The 25,272-nt window shown below is 49.2% G+C and overlaps 1 protein-coding gene across 1 annotated transcript in view; it reads left to right on the plus strand.

Moving 5' to 3' along the window:
• Positions 1-23,190, plus strand: part of KCNK3 (potassium two pore domain channel subfamily K member 3) — a 101,892-nt gene extending 78,702 nt beyond the window's left edge. The window contains exon 2 of the mRNA XM_054024314.1: positions 16,575-23,190. Coding sequence (XP_053880289.1) covers positions 16,575-17,467 — 893 coding nt within the window. The 3' untranslated portion in view covers positions 17,468-23,190. The remainder of the gene's footprint in view (positions 1-16,574) is intronic.
• Positions 23,191-25,272: the final 2,082 nt, after the last annotated feature.

Genomic DNA, 25,272 nt, shown 5'->3' on the forward strand with positions numbered 1-25,272 from the left:
GTTCCTCTTCTTGTAGTGTTGGTAGGAAGGTTCCTGTGGGTCAGTGCACTGTTCAGTGGTGCGTTGAAAATATTCCTTGAGTCGGAGACGACGAAAGTAGGCTTCCAAATCACCGCAGAACTGTATCATGTTCGTGGGGATGGTGGGACAGAAAGAGAGTCCCCGAGATAGGACAGACTCTTCTGCTGGGCTAAGTGTGTGGTTGGAAAGATTGACAATGTTGTTAGATGAGTTGAGGGTACCATTGTTATAGCCCCCAGTGGCAGGTATTAGTTTAGATAGCTTACAGTCCTTTTTCCTCTGTAGAGAAGTGAAATGTGCATTGTAAATGGCTTGTCTCATTTTTGTAAAGTCCAGCCACGTTGAAGTTTGTGTAGAAGGCTGGTATTGTATGAGAGTCTCCAGTTCTGAGAGCTCATTCTTGATCTTCTCCTGTCTGCTGTACAGGATGCTGATCAGGTGGTTCCTCAGTTTCTTTGAGAGTGTGTGGCAGAGTCTCTCACCATACTCAGTGTAGTATGTTGATTGCAATGGATTTTTTACCTTCAGTCCTTTTGGTATGATGTCCATCTGTTTGCATTTGGAGAGGAAGATGATGTCTGTCTGTATCTGTGCAAGTTTTTTGTTGAGGTTGATGGATTTCCACTCCATACGGCTAAATTTAGTGCCTTGCATGTTGTCAAGTATCAGGGGGTAGCCGTGTTAGTCTGTATCTACAAAAACAACAAAGAGTCTGGTGGCACCTTAAAGACTAACAGATTTATTTGGGCATAAGCTTTCGTGAGTAAAAACCTCACTTCTTCGGATGCATAGAGTGAAAGCTACAGATGCAGGCATTATATACAGACACATGGAGAGCAGGGAGTTACTTCACAAGTGGCGAACCAGTGTTGACAAGGCCAATTCAATCAGGGTGGATGTAGTCCACTCCCAATAATAGATGAGGAGGTGTCAATTCCAGGAGAGGAAAAGCTGCTTCTGTAGTGAGCCAGCCACTCCCAATCCCTATTCAAGCCCAGATTAATGGTGTTGAATTTGCAAATGAATTTTAGTTCTGCTGTTTCTCTTTGAAGTCTGTTTCTGAAGTTTTTTTGTTCAATGACAGTGACTTTTAAATCTGTGATAGAATGACCAGGGAGATTGAAGTGTTCACTTACTGGCTTGTGTATGTTACCATTCCTGATGTCTGATTTGTGTCCATTTATTCTTTTGCGGAGGGACTGTCCGGTTTGGCCAATGTACATGGCAGAGGGGCATTGCTGGCACATGATGGCATATATGACATTAGTGGATGTGCAGGTGAATGAGCCCCTGATGGTGTGGCTGATGTGGTTGGGTCCTCTGATGCTGTTGCCAGAGTAGATATGGGGACAGAGTAGGCAACGAGGTTTGCTACAGGGATAGGTTCCTGGGTTGGTGTTTCTGTGGTGTGGTGTGTAGTTGCTGGTGAGTATTTGCTTCAGGTTGGGGGGTTGTCTGTAAGCAAGGACTGGCCTGCCTCCCAAGGTCTGTGAGAGTGAGGGATCATTTTCCAGGATAGGTTGTAGATCGTGGATAATGCGCTGGAGAGGTTTTAGCTGGGGGCTGTATGTGATGGCCAGTGGTGTTCTGTTATTGTCCTTGTTGGGCCTGTCCTGTAGTAGGTGATTTCTGGGTACCCGTCGTGCTCTGTCAATCTGTTTCCTCACTTCCCCAGGTGGGTATTGTAGTTTTACGAATGCTTGATAAAGATCTTGTAGGTGTTTGTCTCTGTCTGAGGGGTTGGAGCAAATTCGGTTGTATCTTAGGGCTTGGCTGTAGACAATGGATCGTATGATGTGTCTTGGATGGAAGCTGGAGGCATGTAGGTACGTATAGCGGTCAGTAGGTTTCCGGTATAGGGTGGTGTTTATGTGACCATCACTTATTTGTACTGTAGTGTCCAGGAAGTGGATCTCTTGTGTGGACTGGTCCAGGCTGAGGTTGATGGTGGGGTGGAAATTGTTGAAGTCCAGGTGGAATTCTTCAAGGGCCTCCTTTCCGTGGGTCCATATGATGAAGATGTCATCAATGTAGCGCAAGTAGAGGAGGGGCACTAGGGGACGAGAGCTGAGGAAGCGTTGTTCTAAGTCAGCCATAAAAATGTTGGCATACTGTGGGGCCATGCGGGTACCCATAGCAGTGCCACTGACTTGAAGGTATAAGTTGTCCCCAAATCTGAAGTGGTTGTGGGTGAGGACAAAGTCACAAAGCTCAGCCACCAGGCTTGCTGTGGCCTCATCAGGGATACTGTTCCTGACAGCTTGTAGTCCATCCTCATGTGGAATATTGGTATAAAGTGCTTCTACATCCATGGTGGCCAGGATGGTGTTTTCAGGAAGAACGTCAATGCACTGTAGTTTCCTCAGGAAGTCGGTGGTGTCTCGAAGATAGCTGAGAGTGCTGGTAGCATAGGGTCTGAGGAGAGTGTCCAAATAGCCAGATAATCCTGCTGTCAGAGTACCAATGCCTGAGATGATGGGGCGTCCAGGGTTTCCGGGTTTATGGATCTTGGGTAGTAGATAGAATACCCCTGGTCGGGGTTCTGGGGGTGTGTCCATGTAGATTTGTTCCCGTACTGTAGCTGGGAGTTTCTTGAGCAGATGGTGTAGTTTCTTTTGGTATTCCTCAGTAGGATCAGAGGATAGTGGCCTGTAGAATGTGGTCTTGGAGAGTTGCCTGGCAGCCTCCTGTTCATAATCTGACCTGTTCATTATGACTACAGCACCTCCTTTGTCAGCCCCTTTGATGATAATGTCAGAGTTGTTTCTGAGGCTGTGGATGGCATTGCGTTCTATACGGCTGAGGTTATGGGACAAGTGATGTTGTTTGTCCACAATTTCAGCCTGTGCACGTCTGCGGAAACACTCTATGTAGAGGTCCAGTCTGTCATTTCGACCATCAGGAGGAGTCCACGCAGAGTTCCTCTTCTTGTAGTGTTGGTAGGAAGGTTCCTGTGGGTCAGTGCACTGTTCAGTGGTGCGTTGAAAATATTCCTTGAGTCGGAGACGACGAAAGTAGGCTTCCAAATCACCGCAGAACTGTATCATGTTCGTGGGGATGGTGGGACAGAAAGAGAGTCCCCGAGATAGGACAGACTCTTCTGCTGGGCTAAGTGTGTGGTTGGAAAGATTGACAATGTTGTTAGATGAGTTGAGGGTACCATTGTTATAGCCCCCAGTGGCAGGTATTAGTTTAGATAGCTTACAGTCCTTTTTCCTCTGTAGAGAAGTGAAATGTGCATTGTAAATGGCTTGTCTCATTTTTGTAAAGTCCAGCCACGTTGAAGTTTGTGTAGAAGGCTGGTATTGTATGAGAGTCTCCAGTTCTGAGAGCTCATTCTTGATCTTCTCCTGTCTGCTGTACAGGATGCTGATCAGGTGGTTCCTCAGTTTCTTTGAGAGTGTGTGGCAGAGTCTCTCACCATACTCAGTGTAGTATGTTGATTGCAATGGATTTTTTACCTTCAGTCCTTTTGGTATGATGTCCATCTGTTTGCATTTGGAGAGGAAGATGATGTCTGTCTGTATCTGTGCAAGTTTTTTGTTGAGGTTGATGGATTTCCACTCCATACGGCTAAATTTAGTGCCTTGCATGTTGTCAAGTATCAGGGGGTAGCCGTGTTAGTCTGTATCTACAAAAACAACAAAGAGTCTGGTGGCACCTTAAAGACTAACAGATTTATTTGGGCATAAGCTTTCGTGAGTAAAAACCTCACTTCTTCGGATGCATAGAGTGAAAGCTACAGATGCAGGCATTATATACAGACACATGGAGAGCAGGGAGTTACTTCACAAGTGGCGAACCAGTGTTGACAAGGCCAATTCAATCAGGGTGGATGTAGTCCACTCCCAATAATAGATGAGGAGGTGTCAATTCCAGGAGAGGAAAAGCTGCTTCTGTAGTGAGCCAGCCACTCCCAATCCCTATTCAAGCCCAGATTAATGGTGTTGAATTTGCAAATGAATTTTAGTTCTGCTGTTTCTCTTTGAAGTCTGTTTCTGAAGTTTTTTTGTTCAATGACAGTGACTTTTAAATCTGTGATAGAATGACCAGGGAGATTGAAGTGTTCACTTACTGGCTTGTGTATGTTACCATTCCTGATGTCTGATTTGTGTCCATTTATTCTTTTGCGGAGGGACTGTCCGGTTTGGCCAATGTACATGGCAGAGGGGCATTGCTGGCACATGATGGCATATATGACATTAGTGGATGTGCAGGTGAATGAGCCCCTGATGGTGTGGCTGATGTGGTTGGGTCCTCTGATGCTGTTGCCAGAGTAGATATGGGGACAGAGTAGGCAACGAGGTTTGCTACAGGGATAGGTTCCTGGGTTGGTGTTTCTGTGGTGTGGTGTGTAGTTGCTGGTGAGTATTTGCTTCAGGTTGGGGGGTTGTCTGTAAGCAAGGACTGGCCTGCCTCCCAAGGTCTGTGAGAGTGAGGGATCATTTTCCAGGATAGGTTGTAGATCGTGGATAATGCGCTGGAGAGGTTTTAGCTGGGGGCTGTATGTGATGGCCAGTGGTGTTCTGTTATTGTCCTTGTTGGGCCTGTCCTGTAGTAGGTGATTTCTGGGTACCCGTCGTGCTCTGTCAATCTGTTTCCTCACTTCCCCAGGTGGGTATTGTAGTTTTACGAATGCTTGATAAAGATCTTGTAGGTGTTTGTCTCTGTCTGAGGGGTTGGAGCAAATTCGGTTGTATCTTAGGGCTTGGCTGTAGACAATGGATCGTATGATGTGTCTTGGATGGAAGCTGGAGGCATGTAGGTACGTATAGCGGTCAGTAGGTTTCCGGTATAGGGTGGTGTTTATGTGACCATCACTTATTTGTACTGTAGTGTCCAGGAAGTGGATCTCTTGTGTGGACTGGTCCAGGCTGAGGTTGATGGTGGGGTGGAAATTGTTGAAGTCCAGGTGGAATTCTTCAAGGGCCTCCTTTCCGTGGGTCCATATGATGAAGATGTCATCAATGTAGCGCAAGTAGAGGAGGGGCACTAGGGGACGAGAGCTGAGGAAGCGTTGTTCTAAGTCAGCCATAAAAATGTTGGCATACTGTGGGGCCATGCGGGTACCCATAGCAGTGCCACTGACTTGAAGGTATAAGTTGTCCCCAAATCTGAAGTGGTTGTGGGTGAGGACAAAGTCACAAAGCTCAGCCACCAGGCTTGCTGTGGCCTCATCAGGGATACTGTTCCTGACAGCTTGTAGTCCATCCTCATGTGGAATATTGGTATAAAGTGCTTCTACATCCATGGTGGCCAGGATGGTGTTTTCAGGAAGAACGTCAATGCACTGTAGTTTCCTCAGGAAGTCGGTGGTGTCTCGAAGATAGCTGAGAGTGCTGGTAGCATAGGGTCTGAGGAGAGTGTCCAAATAGCCAGATAATCCTGCTGTCAGAGTACCAATGCCTGAGATGATGGGGCGTCCAGGGTTTCCGGGTTTATGGATCTTGGGTAGTAGATAGAATACCCCTGGTCGGGGTTCTGGGGGTGTGTCCATGTAGATTTGTTCCCGTACTGTAGCTGGGAGTTTCTTGAGCAGATGGTGTAGTTTCTTTTGGTATTCCTCAGTAGGATCAGAGGATAGTGGCCTGTAGAATGTGGTCTTGGAGAGTTGCCTGGCAGCCTCCTGTTCATAATCTGACCTGTTCATTATGACTACAGCACCTCCTTTGTCAGCCCCTTTGATGATAATGTCAGAGTTGTTTCTGAGGCTGTGGATGGCATTGCGTTCTATACGGCTGAGGTTATGGGACAAGTGATGTTGTTTGTCCACAATTTCAGCCTGTGCACGTCTGCGGAAACACTCTATGTAGAGGTCCAGTCTGTCATTTCGACCATCAGGAGGAGTCCACGCAGAGTTCCTCTTCTTGTAGTGTTGGTAGGAAGGTTCCTGTGGGTCAGTGCACTGTTCAGTGGTGCGTTGAAAATATTCCTTGAGTCGGAGACGACGAAAGTAGGCTTCCAAATCACCGCAGAACTGTATCATGTTCGTGGGGATGGTGGGACAGAAAGAGAGTCCCCGAGATAGGACAGACTCTTCTGCTGGGCTAAGTGTGTGGTTGGAAAGATTGACAATGTTGTTAGATGAGTTGAGGGTACCATTGTTATAGCCCCCAGTGGCAGGTATTAGTTTAGATAGCTTACAGTCCTTTTTCCTCTGTAGAGAAGTGAAATGTGCATTGTAAATGGCTTGTCTCATTTTTGTAAAGTCCAGCCACGTTGAAGTTTGTGTAGAAGGCTGGTATTGTATGAGAGTCTCCAGTTCTGAGAGCTCATTCTTGATCTTCTCCTGTCTGCTGTACAGGATGCTGATCAGGTGGTTCCTCAGTTTCTTTGAGAGTGTGTGGCAGAGTCTCTCACCATACTCAGTGTAGTATGTTGATTGCAATGGATTTTTTACCTTCAGTCCTTTTGGTATGATGTCCATCTGTTTGCATTTGGAGAGGAAGATGATGTCTGTCTGTATCTGTGCAAGTTTTTTGTTGAGGTTGATGGATTTCCACTCCATACGGCTAAATTTAGTGCCTTGCATGTTGTCAAGTATCAGGGGGTAGCCGTGTTAGTCTGTATCTACAAAAACAACAAAGAGTCTGGTGGCACCTTAAAGACTAACAGATTTATTTGGGCATAAGCTTTCGTGAGTAAAAACCTCACTTCTTCGGATGCATAGAGTGAAAGCTACAGATGCAGGCATTATATACAGACACATGGAGAGCAGGGAGTTACTTCACAAGTGGCGAACCAGTGTTGACAAGGCCAATTCAATCAGGGTGGATGTAGTCCACTCCCAATAATAGATGAGGAGGTGTCAATTCCAGGAGAGGAAAAGCTGCTTCTGTAGTGAGCCAGCCACTCCCAATCCCTATTCAAGCCCAGATTAATGGTGTTGAATTTGCAAATGAATTTTAGTTCTGCTGTTTCTCTTTGAAGTCTGTTTCTGAAGTTTTTTTGTTCAATGACAGTGACTTTTAAATCTGTGATAGAATGACCAGGGAGATTGAAGTGTTCACTTACTGGCTTGTGTATGTTACCATTCCTGATGTCTGATTTGTGTCCATTTATTCTTTTGCGGAGGGACTGTCCGGTTTGGCCAATGTACATGGCAGAGGGGCATTGCTGGCACATGATGGCATATATGACATTAGTGGATGTGCAGGTGAATGAGCCCCTGATGGTGTGGCTGATGTGGTTGGGTCCTCTGATGCTGTTGCCAGAGTAGATATGGGGACAGAGTAGGCAACGAGGTTTGCTACAGGGATAGGTTCCTGGGTTGGTGTTTCTGTGGTGTGGTGTGTAGTTGCTGGTGAGTATTTGCTTCAGGTTGGGGGGTTGTCTGTAAGCAAGGACTGGCCTGCCTCCCAAGGTCTGTGAGAGTGAGGGATCATTTTCCAGGATAGGTTGTAGATCGTGGATAATGCGCTGGAGAGGTTTTAGCTGGGGGCTGTATGTGATGGCCAGTGGTGTTCTGTTATTGTCCTTGTTGGGCCTGTCCTGTAGTAGGTGATTTCTGGGTACCCGTCGTGCTCTGTCAATCTGTTTCCTCACTTCCCCAGGTGGGTATTGTAGTTTTACGAATGCTTGATAAAGATCTTGTAGGTGTTTGTCTCTGTCTGAGGGGTTGGAGCAAATTCGGTTGTATCTTAGGGCTTGGCTGTAGACAATGGATCGTATGATGTGTCTTGGATGGAAGCTGGAGGCATGTAGGTACGTATAGCGGTCAGTAGGTTTCCGGTATAGGGTGGTGTTTATGTGACCATCACTTATTTGTACTGTAGTGTCCAGGAAGTGGATCTCTTGTGTGGACTGGTCCAGGCTGAGGTTGATGGTGGGGTGGAAATTGTTGAAGTCCAGGTGGAATTCTTCAAGGGCCTCCTTTCCGTGGGTCCATATGATGAAGATGTCATCAATGTAGCGCAAGTAGAGGAGGGGCACTAGGGGACGAGAGCTGAGGAAGCGTTGTTCTAAGTCAGCCATAAAAATGTTGGCATACTGTGGGGCCATGCGGGTACCCATAGCAGTGCCACTGACTTGAAGGTATAAGTTGTCCCCAAATCTGAAGTGGTTGTGGGTGAGGACAAAGTCACAAAGCTCAGCCACCAGGCTTGCTGTGGCCTCATCAGGGATACTGTTCCTGACAGCTTGTAGTCCATCCTCATGTGGAATATTGGTATAAAGTGCTTCTACATCCATGGTGGCCAGGATGGTGTTTTCAGGAAGAACGTCAATGCACTGTAGTTTCCTCAGGAAGTCGGTGGTGTCTCGAAGATAGCTGAGAGTGCTGGTAGCATAGGGTCTGAGGAGAGTGTCCAAATAGCCAGATAATCCTGCTGTCAGAGTACCAATGCCTGAGATGATGGGGCGTCCAGGGTTTCCGGGTTTATGGATCTTGGGTAGTAGATAGAATACCCCTGGTCGGGGTTCTGGGGGTGTGTCCATGTAGATTTGTTCCCGTACTGTAGCTGGGAGTTTCTTGAGCAGATGGTGTAGTTTCTTTTGGTATTCCTCAGTAGGATCAGAGGATAGTGGCCTGTAGAATGTGGTCTTGGAGAGTTGCCTGGCAGCCTCCTGTTCATAATCTGACCTGTTCATTATGACTACAGCACCTCCTTTGTCAGCCCCTTTGATGATAATGTCAGAGTTGTTTCTGAGGCTGTGGATGGCATTGCGTTCTATACGGCTGAGGTTATGGGACAAGTGATGTTGTTTGTCCACAATTTCAGCCTGTGCACGTCTGCGGAAACACTCTATGTAGAGGTCCAGTCTGTCATTTCGACCATCAGGAGGAGTCCACGCAGAGTTCCTCTTCTTGTAGTGTTGGTAGGAAGGTTCCTGTGGGTCAGTGCACTGTTCAGTGGTGCGTTGAAAATATTCCTTGAGTCGGAGACGACGAAAGTAGGCTTCCAAATCACCGCAGAACTGTATCATGTTCGTGGGGATGGTGGGACAGAAAGAGAGTCCCCGAGATAGGACAGACTCTTCTGCTGGGCTAAGTGTGTGGTTGGAAAGATTGACAATGTTGTTAGATGAGTTGAGGGTACCATTGTTATAGCCCCCAGTGGCAGGTATTAGTTTAGATAGCTTACAGTCCTTTTTCCTCTGTAGAGAAGTGAAATGTGCATTGTAAATGGCTTGTCTCATTTTTGTAAAGTCCAGCCACGTTGAAGTTTGTGTAGAAGGCTGGTATTGTATGAGAGTCTCCAGTTCTGAGAGCTCATTCTTGATCTTCTCCTGTCTGCTGTACAGGATGCTGATCAGGTGGTTCCTCAGTTTCTTTGAGAGTGTGTGGCAGAGTCTCTCACCATACTCAGTGTAGTATGTTGATTGCAATGGATTTTTTACCTTCAGTCCTTTTGGTATGATGTCCATCTGTTTGCATTTGGAGAGGAAGATGATGTCTGTCTGTATCTGTGCAAGTTTTTTGTTGAGGTTGATGGATTTCCACTCCATACGGCTAAATTTAGTGCCTTGCATGTTGTCAAGTATCAGGGGGTAGCCGTGTTAGTCTGTATCTACAAAAACAACAAAGAGTCTGGTGGCACCTTAAAGACTAACAGATTTATTTGGGCATAAGCTTTCGTGAGTAAAAACCTCACTTCTTCGGATGCATAGAGTGAAAGCTACAGATGCAGGCATTATATACAGACACATGGAGAGCAGGGAGTTACTTCACAAGTGGCGAACCAGTGTTGACAAGGCCAATTCAATCAGGGTGGATGTAGTCCACTCCCAATAATAGATGAGGAGGTGTCAATTCCAGGAGAGGAAAAGCTGCTTCTGTAGTGAGCCAGCCACTCCCAATCCCTATTCAAGCCCAGATTAATGGTGTTGAATTTGCAAATGAATTTTAGTTCTGCTGTTTCTCTTTGAAGTCTGTTTCTGAAGTTTTTTTGTTCAATGACAGTGACTTTTAAATCTGTGATAGAATGACCAGGGAGATTGAAGTGTTCACTTACTGGCTTGTGTATGTTACCATTCCTGATGTCTGATTTGTGTCCATTTATTCTTTTGCGGAGGGACTGTCCGGTTTGGCCAATGTACATGGCAGAGGGGCATTGCTGGCACATGATGGCATATATGACATTAGTGGATGTGCAGGTGAATGAGCCCCTGATGGTGTGGCTGATGTGGTTGGGTCCTCTGATGCTGTTGCCAGAGTAGATATGGGGACAGAGTAGGCAACGAGGTTTGCTACAGGGATAGGTTCCTGGGTTGGTGTTTCTGTGGTGTGGTGTGTAGTTGCTGGTGAGTATTTGCTTCAGGTTGGGGGGTTGTCTGTAAGCAAGGACTGGCCTGCCTCCCAAGGTCTGTGAGAGTGAGGGATCATTTTCCAGGATAGGTTGTAGATCGTGGATAATGCGCTGGAGAGGTTTTAGCTGGGGGCTGTATGTGATGGCCAGTGGTGTTCTGTTATTGTCCTTGTTGGGCCTGTCCTGTAGTAGGTGATTTCTGGGTACCCGTCGTGCTCTGTCAATCTGTTTCCTCACTTCCCCAGGTGGGTATTGTAGTTTTACGAATGCTTGATAAAGATCTTGTAGGTGTTTGTCTCTGTCTGAGGGGTTGGAGCAAATTCGGTTGTATCTTAGGGCTTGGCTGTAGACAATGGATCGTATGATGTGTCTTGGATGGAAGCTGGAGGCATGTAGGTACGTATAGCGGTCAGTAGGTTTCCGGTATAGGGTGGTGTTTATGTGACCATCACTTATTTGTACTGTAGTGTCCAGGAAGTGGATCTCTTGTGTGGACTGGTCCAGGCTGAGGTTGATGGTGGGGTGGAAATTGTTGAAGTCCAGGTGGAATTCTTCAAGGGCCTCCTTTCCGTGGGTCCATATGATGAAGATGTCATCAATGTAGCGCAAGTAGAGGAGGGGCACTAGGGGACGAGAGCTGAGGAAGCGTTGTTCTAAGTCAGCCATAAAAATGTTGGCATACTGTGGGGCCATGCGGGTACCCATAGCAGTGCCACTGACTTGAAGGTATAAGTTGTCCCCAAATCTGAAGTGGTTGTGGGTGAGGACAAAGTCACAAAGCTCAGCCACCAGGCTTGCTGTGGCCTCATCAGGGATACTGTTCCTGACAGCTTGTAGTCCATCCTCATGTGGAATATTGGTATAAAGTGCTTCTACATCCATGGTGGCCAGGATGGTGTTTTCAGGAAGAACGTCAATGCACTGTAGTTTCCTCAGGAAGTCGGTGGTGTCTCGAAGATAGCTGAGAGTGCTGGTAGCATAGGGTCTGAGGAGAGTGTCCAAATAGCCAGATAATCCTGCTGTCAGAGTACCAATGCCTGAGATGATGGGGCGTCCAGGGTTTCCGGGTTTATGGATCTTGGGTAGTAGATAGAATACCCCTGGTCGGGGTTCTGGGGGTGTGTCCATGTAGATTTGTTCCCGTACTGTAGCTGGGAGTTTCTTGAGCAGATGGTGTAGTTTCTTTTGGTATTCCTCAGTAGGATCAGAGGATAGTGGCCTGTAGAATGTGGTCTTGGAGAGTTGCCTGGCAGCCTCCTGTTCATAATCTGACCTGTTCATTATGACTACAGCACCTCCTTTGTCAGCCCCTTTGATGATAATGTCAGAGTTGTTTCTGAGGCTGTGGATGGCATTGCGTTCTATACGGCTGAGGTTATGGGACAAGTGATGTTGTTTGTCCACAATTTCAGCCTGTGCACGTCTGCGGAAACACTCTATGTAGAGGTCCAGTCTGTCATTTCGACCATCAGGAGGAGTCCACGCAGAGTTCCTCTTCTTGTAGTGTTGGTAGGAAGGTTCCTGTGGGTCAGTGCACTGTTCAGTGGTGCGTTGAAAATATTCCTTGAGTCGGAGACGACGAAAGTAGGCTTCCAAATCACCGCAGAACTGTATCATGTTCGTGGGGATGGTGGGACAGAAAGAGAGTCCCCGAGATAGGACAGACTCTTCTGCTGGGCTAAGTGTGTGGTTGGAAAGATTGACAATGTTGTTAGATGAGTTGAGGGTACCATTGTTATAGCCCCCAGTGGCAGGTATTAGTTTAGATAGCTTACAGTCCTTTTTCCTCTGTAGAGAAGTGAAATGTGCATTGTAAATGGCTTGTCTCATTTTTGTAAAGTCCAGCCACGTTGAAGTTTGTGTAGAAGGCTGGTATTGTATGAGAGTCTCCAGTTCTGAGAGCTCATTCTTGATCTTCTCCTGTCTGCTGTACAGGATGCTGATCAGGTGGTTCCTCAGTTTCTTTGAGAGTGTGTGGCAGAGTCTCTCACCATACTCAGTGTAGTATGTTGATTGCAATGGATTTTTTACCTTCAGTCCTTTTGGTATGATGTCCATCTGTTTGCATTTGGAGAGGAAGATGATGTCTGTCTGTATCTGTGCAAGTTTTTTGTTGAGGTTGATGGATTTCCACTCCATACGGCTAAATTTAGTGCCTTGCATGTTGTCAAGTATCAGGGGGTAGCCGTGTTAGTCTGTATCTACAAAAACAACAAAGAGTCTGGTGGCACCTTAAAGACTAACAGATTTATTTGGGCATAAGCTTTCGTGAGTAAAAACCTCACTTCTTCGGATGCATAGAGTGAAAGCTACAGATGCAGGCATTATATACAGACACATGGAGAGCAGGGAGTTACTTCACAAGTGGCGAACCAGTGTTGACAAGGCCAATTCAATCAGGGTGGATGTAGTCCACTCCCAATAATAGATGAGGAGGTGTCAATTCCAGGAGAGGAAAAGCTGCTTCTGTAGTGAGCCAGCCACTCCCAATCCCTATTCAAGCCCAGATTAATGGTGTTGAATTTCTATTATTGGGAGTGGACTACATCCACCCTGATTGAATTGGCCTTGTCAACACTGGTTCGCCACTTGTGAAGTAACTCCCTGCTCTCCATGTGTCTGTATATAATGCCTGCATCTGTAGCTTTCACTCTATGCATCCGAAGAAGTGAGGTTTTTACTCACGAAAGCTTATGCCCAAATAAATCTGTTAGTCTTTAAGGTGCCACCAGACTCTTTGTTGTTTTTGTAGATACAGACTAACACGGCTACCCCCTGATACTTGACAACATGCAAGGCACTAAATTTAGCCGTATGGAGTGGAAATCCATCAACCTCAACAAAAAACTTGCACAGATACAGACAGACATCATCTTCCTCTCCAAATGCAAACAGATGGACATCATACCAAAAGGACTGAAGGTAAAAAATCCATTGCAATCAACATACTACACTGAGTATGGTGAGAGACTCTGCCACACACTCTCAAAGAAACTGAGGAACCACCTGATCAGCATCCTGTACAGCAGACAGGAGAAGATCAAGAATGAGCTCTCAGAACTGGAGACTCTCATACAATACCAGCCTTCTACACAAACTTCAACGTGGCTGGACTTTACAAAAATGAGACAAGCCATTTACAATGCACATTTCACTTCTCTACAGAGGAAAAAGGACTGTAAGCTATCTAAACTAATACCTGCCACTGGGGGCTATAACAATGGTACCCTCAACTCATCTAACAACATTGTCAATCTTTCCAACCACACACTTAGCCCAGCAGAAGAGTCTGTCCTATCTCGGGGACTCTCTTTCTGTCCCACCATCCCCACGAACATGATACAGTTCTGCGGTGATTTGGAAGCCTACTTTCGTCGTCTCCGACTCAAGGAATATTTTCAACGCACCACTGAACAGTGCACTGACCCACAGGAACCTTCCTACCAACACTACAAGAAGAGGAACTCTGCGTGGACTCCTCCTGATGGTCGAAATGACAGACTGGACCTCTACATAGAGTGTTTCCGCAGACGTGCACAGGCTGAAATTGTGGACAAACAACATCACTTGTCCCATAACCTCAGCCGTATAGAACGCAATGCCATCCACAGCCTCAGAAACAACTCTGACATTATCATCAAAGGGGCTGACAAAGGAGGTGCTGTAGTCATAATGAACAGGTCAGATTATGAACAGGAGGCTGCCAGGCAACTCTCCAAGACCACATTCTACAGGCCACTATCCTCTGATCCTACTGAGGAATACCAAAAGAAACTACACCATCTGCTCAAGAAACTCCCAGCTACAGTACGGGAACAAATCTACATGGACACACCCCCAGAACCCCGACCAGGGGTATTCTATCTACTACCCAAGATCCATAAACCCGGAAACCCTGGACGCCCCATCATCTCAGGCATTGGTACTCTGACAGCAGGATTATCTGGCTATTTGGACACTCTCCTCAGACCCTATGCTACCAGCACTCTCAGCTATCTTCGAGACACCACCGACTTCCTGAGGAAACTACAGTGCATTGACGTTCTTCCTGAAAACACCATCCTGGCCACCATGGATGTAGAAGCACTTTATACCAATATTCCACATGAGGATGGACTACAAGCTGTCAGGAACAGTATCCCTGATGAGGCCACAGCAAGCCTGGTGGCTGAGCTTTGTGACTTTGTCCTCACCCACAACCACTTCAGATTTGGGGACAACTTATACCTTCAAGTCAGTGGCACTGCTATGGGTACCCGCATGGCCCCACAGTATGCCAACATTTTTATGGCTGACTTAGAACAACGCTTCCTCAGCTCTCGTCCCCTAGTGCCCCTCCTCTACTTGCGCTACATTGATGACATCTTCATCATATGGACCCACGGAAAGGAGGCCCTTGAAGAATTCCACCTGGACTTCAACAATTTCCACCCCACCATCAACCTCAGCCTGGACCAGTCCACACAAGAGATCCACTTCCTGGACACTACAGTACAAATAAGTGATGGTCACATAAACACCACCCTATACCGGAAACCTACTGACCGCTATACGTACCTACATGCCTCCAGCTTCCATCCAAGACACATCATACGATCCATTGTCTACAGCCAAGCCCTAAGATACAACCGAATTTGCTCCAACCCCTCAGACAGAGACAAACACCTACAAGATCTTTATCAAGCATTCGTAAAACTACAATACCCACCTGGGGAAGTGAGGAAACAGATTGACAGAGCACGACGGGTACCCAGAAATCACCTACTACAGGACAGGCCCAACAAGGACAATAACAGAACACCACTGGCCATCACATACAGCCCCCAGCTAAAACCTCTCCAGCGCATTATCCACGATCTACAACCTATCCTGGAAAATGATCCCTCACTCTCACAGACCTTGGGAGGCAGGCCAGTCCTTGCTTACAGACAACCCCCCAACCTGAAGCAAATACTCACCAGCAACTACACACCACACCACAGAAACACCAACCCAGGAACCTATCCCTGTAGCAAACCTCGTTGCCTACTCTGTCCCCATATCTACTCTGGCAACAGCATCAGAGGACCCAACCACATCAGCCACACCATCAGGGGCTCATTCACCTGCACATCCACTAATGTCATATATGCCATCATGTGCCAGCAATGCCCCTCTGCCATGTACATTGGCCAAACCGGACAGTCCCTCCGCAAAAGAATAAATGGACACAAATCAGACATCAGGAATGGTAACATACACAAGCCAGTAAGTGAACACTTCAATCTCCCTGGTCATTCTATCACAGATTTAAAAGTCACTGTCATTGAACAAAAAAACTTCAGAAACAGACTTCAAAGAGAAACAGCAGAACTAAAATTCATTTGCAAATTCAACACCATTAATCTGGGCTTGAATAGGGATTGGGAGTGGCTGGCTCACTACAGAAGCAGCTTTTCCTCTCCTGGAATTGACACCTCCTCATCTATTATTGGGAGTGGACTACATCCACCCTGATTGAATTGGCCTTGTCAACACTGGTTCGCCACTTGTGAAGTAACTCCCTGCTCTCCATGTGTCTGTATATAATGCCTGCATCTGTAGCTTTCACTCTATGCATCCGAAGAAGTGAGGTTTTTACTCACGAAAGCTTATGCCCAAATAAATCTGTTAGTCTTTAAGGTGCCACCAGACTCTTTGTTGTTTTTGTAGATACAGACTAACACGGCTACCCCCTGATACTTGACAAGCAATTTCTAATCATCCCTTGACGAAGCTGCAAGTACCGCAGCAGCAGATGTCCTGGGCGCTGGGCGTTTGCCTTTTCTCCCACCCTTTGTCTTGTCCGTGCAGATTGTAATCTCTTTGGGAGAGGGACTGCCTCTTTCTGTGTATCTGTGCAGTGCCCAGCACAATGGGGTCCTGATCGTGGTTGGGGGTCTCTAGGAGCTATCATAATAAAGATAAATAATAGTAATATCCTGCAGAAAGGATTCATAGAGTCACAGAGTTTAAGTCCAGAAGGGACTGTTAGATCCGCTCGCCTGAGCTGTATATCAAGTCCAGAGAATTTCACCCAGTTACGTCTTCATTGAGCCCAGTAACTTGGGTTTGACTTACAGCATCTTTCAAAAAGGCAGCCATGAAGGCATCAAGAGATGGAGAATCCACCACTTCCATTGGTAGTTTGCTCCAATGCATTTAGGGGAACCCATTGGTATGGCCCATCTGGACACCCCTGAACAATAGCTAAGGAAGGGAAGATGGGACGAGAGTAGTGTTGGAGTGTACTAACCAGGCCATGTGCTTTGTATTTATGCTCCGTAGGGTACGGCCATGCGGCCCCAAGCACAGATGGCGGGAAAGTCTTCTGCATGTTCTACGCCCTGCTGGGGATCCCACTCACGCTCGTCATGTTCCAGAGCCTGGGGGAGAGGATCAACACCTTTGTCAAATACCTTCTGCACCGCATCAAGAAGTGCCTTGGCATGAGACGGACAGAGGTGTCCATGGCCAACATGGTCACTATTGGGTTCTTCTCCTGCATCAGCACCCTGTGCATTGGGGCCGCGGCGTTTTCCTACTACGAGCACTGGAGCTTCTTCCACGCCTACTACTACTGTTTCATTACCCTCACCACCATCGGCTTTGGGGACTACGTGGCACTCCAGAAGGATGAGGCACTGCAGACCAAACCCCAGTACGTGGCCTTCAGCTTCGTCTACATCCTGACAGGGCTGACCGTCATTGGGGCCTTCCTCAACCTGGTGGTGCTGCGGTTCATGACCATGAATGCCGAGGATGAGAAGCGGGATGCCGAGCACCGAGCGCTGCTCACCCACAACGGACAGGCCAGCAGCGTGCACACCACAGACACCACCTCGTCTACCACCGCGGTGGGCGGGTGCGGCGGGGGAGGGGGCGGGGGCGGATTCCGCAACGTGTACGCGGAGGTGCTCCACTTCCAGTCCATGTGCTCATGTCTGTGGTACAAGAGCCGGGAGAAGCTGCAGTACTCCATCCCTATGATCATCCCCAGGGACCTGTCCACCTCGGACACGTGCGTGGAGCAGAGCCACTCCTCGCCTAGCCGCTACCCCGACACCCCATCCAACAGATGCTTCTGCAACGCCCAGCGCTCGGCCATCAGCTCCGTCTCCACAGGACTCCACAGCCTCTCGGCCTTGCATGGCTTCATGAAGCGCCGCAGCTCTGTGTAACTCCCCCCACCAGTGCACACACAACACTGAGGACCCTTCTTTTTTTAATACAGAGAGGAACCGTATGGAGACCAGCAAAACCAGACGAAGAAAAACCTTCAGATTTTATTCACATTCAACAGACAAATACCAAAAGGGACAGCCCGATAGACTGGGAGTATGTTGGATGCACAAATGTACATGCAGACGAGTATGTCTGTGCGTGGGTATATGGACATATAGAGAGAGAGAGATACAGGGGTGTAAGCTGGTAAGCTGTCTCTAACGCTCCTTTCATTGAGAAACTCTTTTGCATCATTTTGCAACAACTCCATGAAATGTGAAACTTGAAGCGAATACACGGATAGCTTTTTCAACAGCCGCCGGAGAGGTGAGCACCTGAACGGCTCTGGTGCAGGCAGATCCCGTCTCCGTTTGCATCTCTCTATTTATACCTCTCTGGACTGACAGGTGGACTTAGTGTCCTCTTAGCACATCTCCCTGCCCACACCCTGCCCTAGATAAATACATGGGCTGTGCACCCCGCTGCGCTTCTAACCTCCCCCCACACTGTCCTGGTGAGCCAGACGCGCCGGGACATCAGACACATTGGGATTAGCTTTGCAGCTGCAATGGAGGTTAAGAGGCGCTTGTAAGAGTGTGGATGTGCGTGTGTGTTGGTGCGCACTCCCAACTTTGTACCTTCCATGCAGGTCGGTCAGTTACACACACAAAAGATTCCCAGCCAAAGACGCAAGCAGAATTCAAGATATGTCCTCGGGGGCCTTGGACAGGGGTCTTCTTCGTGTTTCCATCTCCTCCTCCCCAGGACCTTTGCTGTGTTTCTCTAAAAGATGCACTTCCAGTTTCCTAGCATCGGCCGCCTACCAGCTCCCAAAGTGGCTACATCGTAATGTCTGCCGCTTAACATCACGCCACGGCGTCAGCGCTTGGCTGCATCGTTGTTACATGTTGTGACGTCAATGGCATTGTGACATGATGCCCAATGTAATCCTTCTGTAATCCCATGGGCTGGTCTCAAATCCCATGGGATGCAGGACTCTGCTGCAACCTGTGGGGAGGTCTGGCAACATCCGTCTGTGCCAGGGACGAGTCCCTGCTCTTAGGCCAGCTGGAAAGGATTGTATGTTTTCTACTGGTGGATCAAAGCCAGAGGTGATATAAACGCTGGTACCATTGACACATTGATAAGGCAGAATGGGTCGTAACTTACCCGCCATAGGGGGAGACTTAGCTGATTCTATGTCTCCGACTAGAATGGCTGTTTTTCTCGCTGCCACCCTTCCACCCTATCCCGGGTAAGTTACATCAACTTACTCCCACTTCTTGATGGTTCCCACCTCTGACTTTCGGATCTAAGAGCATTAGTAGCCATGGCCCATCTGCTCATTCCTCCTCCAACATTAGTTCCTGTCCCCTCGACATCATTTGCTAACATCAGTTCAGAAAAAAAAAAAGGGGGATTCCAGGGCAGCAAAGCATCCTGGTTAAAAGTCATGGCTGTATCACCAAGCAAATCAGGCTAAGAGGGTCTTAGGCAGAAGCTTTTTCGATTCCTATGCACGTGATCCTGCCACTGTGTCTGAGACAACAAGCTGGGTGTCACGTAGCCAGCGCTCTGATTCAGGCAGGACTGGGATGGAAATCAGATCTGGGCCAAGAGGGGTCCTTTTTTAACTGTTTCTTATTCACCAAACTGCAGGTTTGTGGCTTCATCTAGATCGCAGCTGAGATCTGTTGAAAGCTACAACAAATCCTTGAAGATGAGGCGATAGGTACCTCCTCTTGCATTTGGGTCAGCACCCCCTAAACCAAACCAGTGTATCCATCCATGTCAGGAAAGCTTAGAGGCCCCCTAGCCAGTGCAAGACTAGCCTGGGAAATAAAAGCAACTGATCCTTCCTGTTTATTATTTAATATAAACCTGTTGTGTTCTGAACAAGGGTGTGTCTGCTCCATCGCTGACAGTGTCTAAGTCTCTTCCATGGTAAGCAATAATGAAATGGGAGTGGCTGTTGTGAACAAGTTTCTGTATCTAGCCCTTTACTCATGAATGGCCAAGTCTTAGCCACAAAGGGATGTGAATTGCACATTGCTGGGCTGGGGAGAATTCCCTCCTAAGATGCTCCGAAGAAGCGGCTGCCGTGGCCTCCCCTTACATTTGGTTCTGCTCTGAAAAGGGACTGTCCGAAAGCGCTCGCTTTGCCAACTGCAGTGGTGCTTTTCCTAATGGGATCCCGGGCGTCTGAGAGGCAAGCTGGGTTCTTTCCTTCCCCCACATTATAGGAACTTCAGTCGTTCGGTTCATGGTGAAAGAACAAACTCCGGGCCCCCCTCCTCTATAGCTGTATTAGTTCTGCTGGGCTCATGGGAATAAAACAAACATTATACAGCAGATAGGACTCTGGGCTACCCCGGTGGGGCAAAGCGGATGGGTAAGAAGGGGCTGTTTTTACAGCGCTACGCTCCTTTTCATGACCACAACTGCACTTCCATATGAAATCTGAGCAAGGGATCGGCAGGTCAGATCTGCTGCTACTTTGTGGCTGGCGGGGAAGAGTCAGGACTGGAGTGGATGGGGCTACCGCATTGCACAACCGTCACACAGAGGTGCCACGCCCCCTCTTCTCCTCCCATACCCCCATCGGGGGAGTACCTCCCCAGTGCCTTTTTCGGTACATCACCTCTCGATACGCAACTTGTGTGAGGAAGCGGCTGCTGCTGGGGCAGGCAGGGCTCTGCTAATTGTTTGTGGGCGCCCAATGGCATTGGTGCCTTTCTTCCCCTTTCACCAGAAGAAGAGTTGATTATAAATTCTGAACCGAGATCATTTCTTCAGTTCAGTTGCCGATCTCCTGTTCAGCTTTCGTCCCCGTTGCTCCATCCGTCGGTGGCAACGTGAGATGTCTGGGTAGTGGGGACAGCAATGGACAAACGCAGCACAGGGCATGGGAGGTGGGAACCAGAGATGGCTCCCAAACACGACCCCCAGATCTGATCCCCCCAGCGGATGGAAAGCTCCATCCAAGTGGCAAGGAGTGCGATGGTGGGGATGGGCGGGGTGAAGAGGAAGGACTGATTTGGTTACCGCCCATCTTCTGTGGCTAAGGGGTTAATTAAAGATAACCAGGCAGGTTCGCCCACCCTTCCCTCTCCTTTCTGCACTCTGATCTCGAGCGCATCTTCAGCATAACCCAGGAGAGATCTTAGCCTCAGGTGCTGCCCCTGCTGGGCTGGGGAGAGCCCAGAGCATGCTGAGAGGAACCCCGCAGGCGGGGGAAGGGAATCAGTCCTTACCAGGGACCGATTCTGGCATGGGATCAAAGGCCCCTGGCAGGACGGGAAGCTGTGGGGATGCCAGGAGCAGCCCACAGCCTCGCCCAGGATTTACCAGCCTCCTGCACATCTCAAAGCAAGGTGGGGACTGCGGTGACACCTCGCCCCTCCCCGTGAGCCGAGGGCTTAAAGAGGCAGCAGTAAAGACGGATGGGCCCAAAATTTGACCTGCCTTTCCCCCTTCCCCTTATTTGTTTCTCGCTTGGCACGTTTCTAGCGGCTGAGGATCTCAAAGAGCGTCCCAGACATTAAGGGGCTGAGCCTGCCGGCACCACTCCAGGGCGGGGAAGGGTCATTGGCCCCATTTGACAGAAGGGAAACACGAGGGGCAGAGCGAGGTTAGGTGGCTTGCCCAGGGCAGCAAGAGAAGTCAAGTAACAATGTGGAAAAATATCCCAGCAGAGCCACCTTCCTTCCGTCCCTGCCTAACCATGGCCCAGCATCCGTCCATGGGCCTTCGGCACACGGAGTGCCCATGAACATCTCTGTGTCAGCAGTGACGCTGGCTCAGGGACGGAGGGAAGGTGGCTCCCACTCTCCCAGGCCTGGGGCAGTTGTGGCCCCCAGTGCAGGCTAGGACAGCCCTGAGGGTGTGCCACCCTGTGCCCCTCTCTCAATGGCTCCTATCGCTCACAAAGTACTCACGACATAAGAATCCCCAGGCCAAACCTCCGCTTGCATTTGTCCGCCCCCTGCTGACCTGCTCCTATCCTGGGGCTCCCATGGAGGTGGTGTAGAGATGGTGGAACCGGCTCTGCACTGGGCATGGAGACCACTTGCATGGGGAATTCCCTGGGAGGCAGCTTGCCCCAGGCCTCCAGCCCCTGTATGCCAACCTAGCTGTTGGGCAGGTGTGACTACCGCCTCCAGGGTGCTGAGAACATGCAGGTCCCATGGCGCGTTTTGCCAGATCCGGGGAGTTCCTTCTTCCAGTTCCGTCGCTCAGCTTTTCACTCATGAAAACTGTGAAATAGACACGTCAAATCAGAGAAAGCGTCGGCTCCAGATAGGCCATTTTTGATACGTCGCACAAATGAGAAACGTTATTTTCCTCGATAAAAAAAAAAAAAAGTTCAGCAATACAAACGATCAGCCCCCACCCCCCCCCACCCCCGAGATAGGGATTGCTCATGAGATTCATTTCAAAATGCAACCAAATAATATGTCCCCAAAAGTTCCAGGGTGAAATCCTGACCCTCCTGACATCAGTGGGCGTTTTGCCGTTGATTTCAATGGTGCCAACATTTTACCCCACATTGGACCAGTCTTCATCTCTTCTTCTTTCGACACAGCTGCTTCCACTGAGGTTTCATCCCAGCGTGTGACTGTTTGTCCCATGTACTGCAACACAGGAGGCCAAAAGCAAAACAAATTCCCCAAGTTGTATGAAGGGGAGAAAGGCAAAGAGAAATCTGTCTCAGTTCTCTGCCGGGTGCTGCCCCAGTGCATCACAGAGATGTCTCTGTCCAGGATGTGCATTAAAGATCTATCAAGCCACGCTTCAGTGCACTTGCTAAACCAAAATTGACAACAAGGAGTCAAGTCCTAGCAACCCTACATCTGCAAACAAGTGTGCACAGCCCAGCACTCCCGTGCAACGCCAGTCTAAATGAGCATGCACGGCCCAGTGTTCAGGAGCAGCCCTGCAATAACAATCCCGATGGAGGGAAACAATCCTGCAAGGAAACAGGCTTCTGTTTCGTATTCCCTGTGCTGATGCATTATCCATGCATCTTGCTGCAGAGAAAAGGCCGGGGGAGATACCAAGTCCACAGCTGGGCCAGAAGTGCCCAGAGTTGAGGGTGGATTTAGACCTGAGGGGTGGTTCAGCCCATTCTAAACTTAGAGTTCAAGCACAAAGGTCAGACCCAGCTCTCAGGGCCGTTAGGATCCCGGGTTTTGGTCCAGACCATTAAGCAATGGGGGTGGCCTTTCAGGGTATGTCTATACTGCAATGTAAGCCCAGGCTGGAGCCCCGGCTCCAGGCTAAGCCCCTTTGGGTCTACACTGCAACTGTGCTAACCCAGGGCTCAGACCCAGGGTCCCAGGACTCTGCAGGGCTGGAGGGTCGGAGCTCAAGTCAAGCCAGGACCCAGAGTCCGAACCCTTTTGCTTTGCCCAGCGAGCTGATGGCTGCACTGCTGGGCGCGCTCTTCCAACACAGACAGGGCTTCCACATGCCCTCCGGAGCTGGAGCACCCACGGGAAAAAATGGTGGGTGCTGAGCACCCACCGGCAGCCCTCTCCCCATAGTGCCTCCTGCCCGCCGTGGGCCCCGCCGATCAGCACCTCCCCCTCCCTCCCTGTGCTACCGCCTGCCACGGATCAGCTGTTTCGCGGCGTCTGGAGGCTCTGGGGGGGAGGAGGGGAGGAGCAAGGGCACAGTGTGCTCGGGAGAGGAGGCAGAATTGGGCGGGGAAGGGGCAGGGTGGGAAGAGGCAGGGAAGAGGCGGAGTGGGGTGGGGTCTTGGGGGAAGGGGTGGAGTAGGGGCAGGGCCTGGGCGGGGCCAGGGGTAGCACCACCTGGCAGATTGGAAACTCAGTGCCGGCCCTGCGTGCCTAGGAGCCCTACAGACCCCTGGTGATTTAAAAGGGCCCAGAGCTCCCGCAGCCAGGGACCCCTGGGCCCTTTTAAATCGCCCGAGCCCCTGGGCAATTACCCCCCGTTGGCGGGCCTGGTTAACATACAGTGTAGCTACTCAAGCCCAGGGTCCCCTAACATGGGTCAGCTGGCTCGAGTCCCACTAACCCTGGACTTCCATTGCCATGTAGACATGCCCTCGGAGATGGAACATTTCATAGGCGGGGTTTTGGTGCCGCCCATTATAAAGACAGAGGCCAGCCACCCAGGGGTGTTTGAATCCGGTGGGGCCCCGTCTCTAGCAACTGTGGCCAAGGCCGGCTATATGTCTTCTTTGCATTTCAAGGGCCAATGGCACCCCTTTTGCTGATGCAGAGGCAGGAACGCCTGTCTTCTCTGTGTGCGTACTGTGTAGTCTCTCTCAAGAAGGTTGAGTTGGAAGAGGACTGCTCGATCCTCTCCTAGTGAGGGATCCACGGGGAAGCCTCAGGCTGGGTGGCTGGGGGAGGGCTTTGTTGCTCTTGGTGTTTAGAAGTGCAACTAGGGTGACCAGATGTCCCGATTTTATAGGGACAGTCTCAGTATTTGGGGCTTTTTCTTACAGAGGCTCCTATTACCCCTCACCCCCTGTCCTGATTTTTCACACTTGCTGTCTGGTCACCCTAAGTGCAACTTACCCACTGAGTCCCTGGCTCTGTGCATCTGTTTTCTGGGGTGTGTCCTATGGGACGCCTGGTGGAAGGAGGATGTATTGCATTCGCCTGTAGCGCACAGGCAATCTGCGAAAGTGAAGCTGTAGTTAGAACCAGATGGAGCCAAGCGGCAAAGCCTGAGGCTGGAGTCAGAGCCAACGTCTGGGCAGCTCAGATCCAGGGTTCTTTGGCTTCCTAAATGTTGGAGAGGTTGGATCTCGGGGCCTTTTGCTAACAACAACCTAAATACATTTCCCCATGAGGTTAGCTCATGCACTAACAGCACAGTGCATGATGGGGGATGTTACAGAACCAGTGCTAGCCAATCACAGTGGACGTGGGCATGCCAGCATCCCAACAAATGCAGATAGGATCAGCTTGTAGGGAAGAATGTACAGACTGGCCCTGGGATAGCCAGAGATCATCTAGCAATTGTAGGTGCTTCTAAGGCGTTTGTCATCTGTCTTTCTAGCTCAGCTCGATCTGGGCATTCGTCACAGATTGACAATGTCATAAGAAAAGCAAGGCTGGGCATTTAGCCCAACATCCTGTCTTCCGAGAGTGGCTGGTGCCAGACGCTTCACAGGAAGTGAACAAAACAGGGCAATTTATCAAGTGATCCATCCCCTGTCGTCCAGTCCCAGGTTCTGGCAGTCAGAGGTTTAGGGACACCCAGAGCACGGGGTTGTGTCCCTGACAATCTTGGCTAATAGCCATTGATGGACCCATCCTCCGTGAACTTATCTTGTGTCACTGAAATCTGGTATGCAGCTTGCTCTTAAAAGCAAGATGCAGTCAAACAGGCCGATGTACTGCATAGACCCTGACTCTAGGGGTGCGGTCGGAGGGGGGACAGCAGGCAGAGGTGGAAACCCTCATCGGGAAAGGTGCATATTTATGGAAAAGGTGAAGGAGGGGGAGGGAGATCAATTGCACTCAGCTTCCTGGGGGGAATTGGGGTTTGCCTAAAAAATGGAAACTACTGCTTTACACACACACACACACACACACACACACGGAGAGCACACACACACGGAGAGCACACATACACACACACACACACGGAGAGCACACACACACACACGGAGAGCACACACAAAGCTCGAATTATGGAGGGGGAAAGGGAAACATTTTGGACACAACTTTTTAACAACAAAAAAAGAAAAGAAAACTAGACTGGTTTTCACCAAACTAAG

The sequence above is a fragment of the Malaclemys terrapin genome, chromosome 3 (genome assembly GCF_027887155.1).
Source record: "Malaclemys terrapin pileata isolate rMalTer1 chromosome 3, rMalTer1.hap1, whole genome shotgun sequence".
In the NCBI taxonomy this organism is placed as follows: domain Eukaryota; kingdom Metazoa; phylum Chordata; order Testudines; family Emydidae; genus Malaclemys; species Malaclemys terrapin.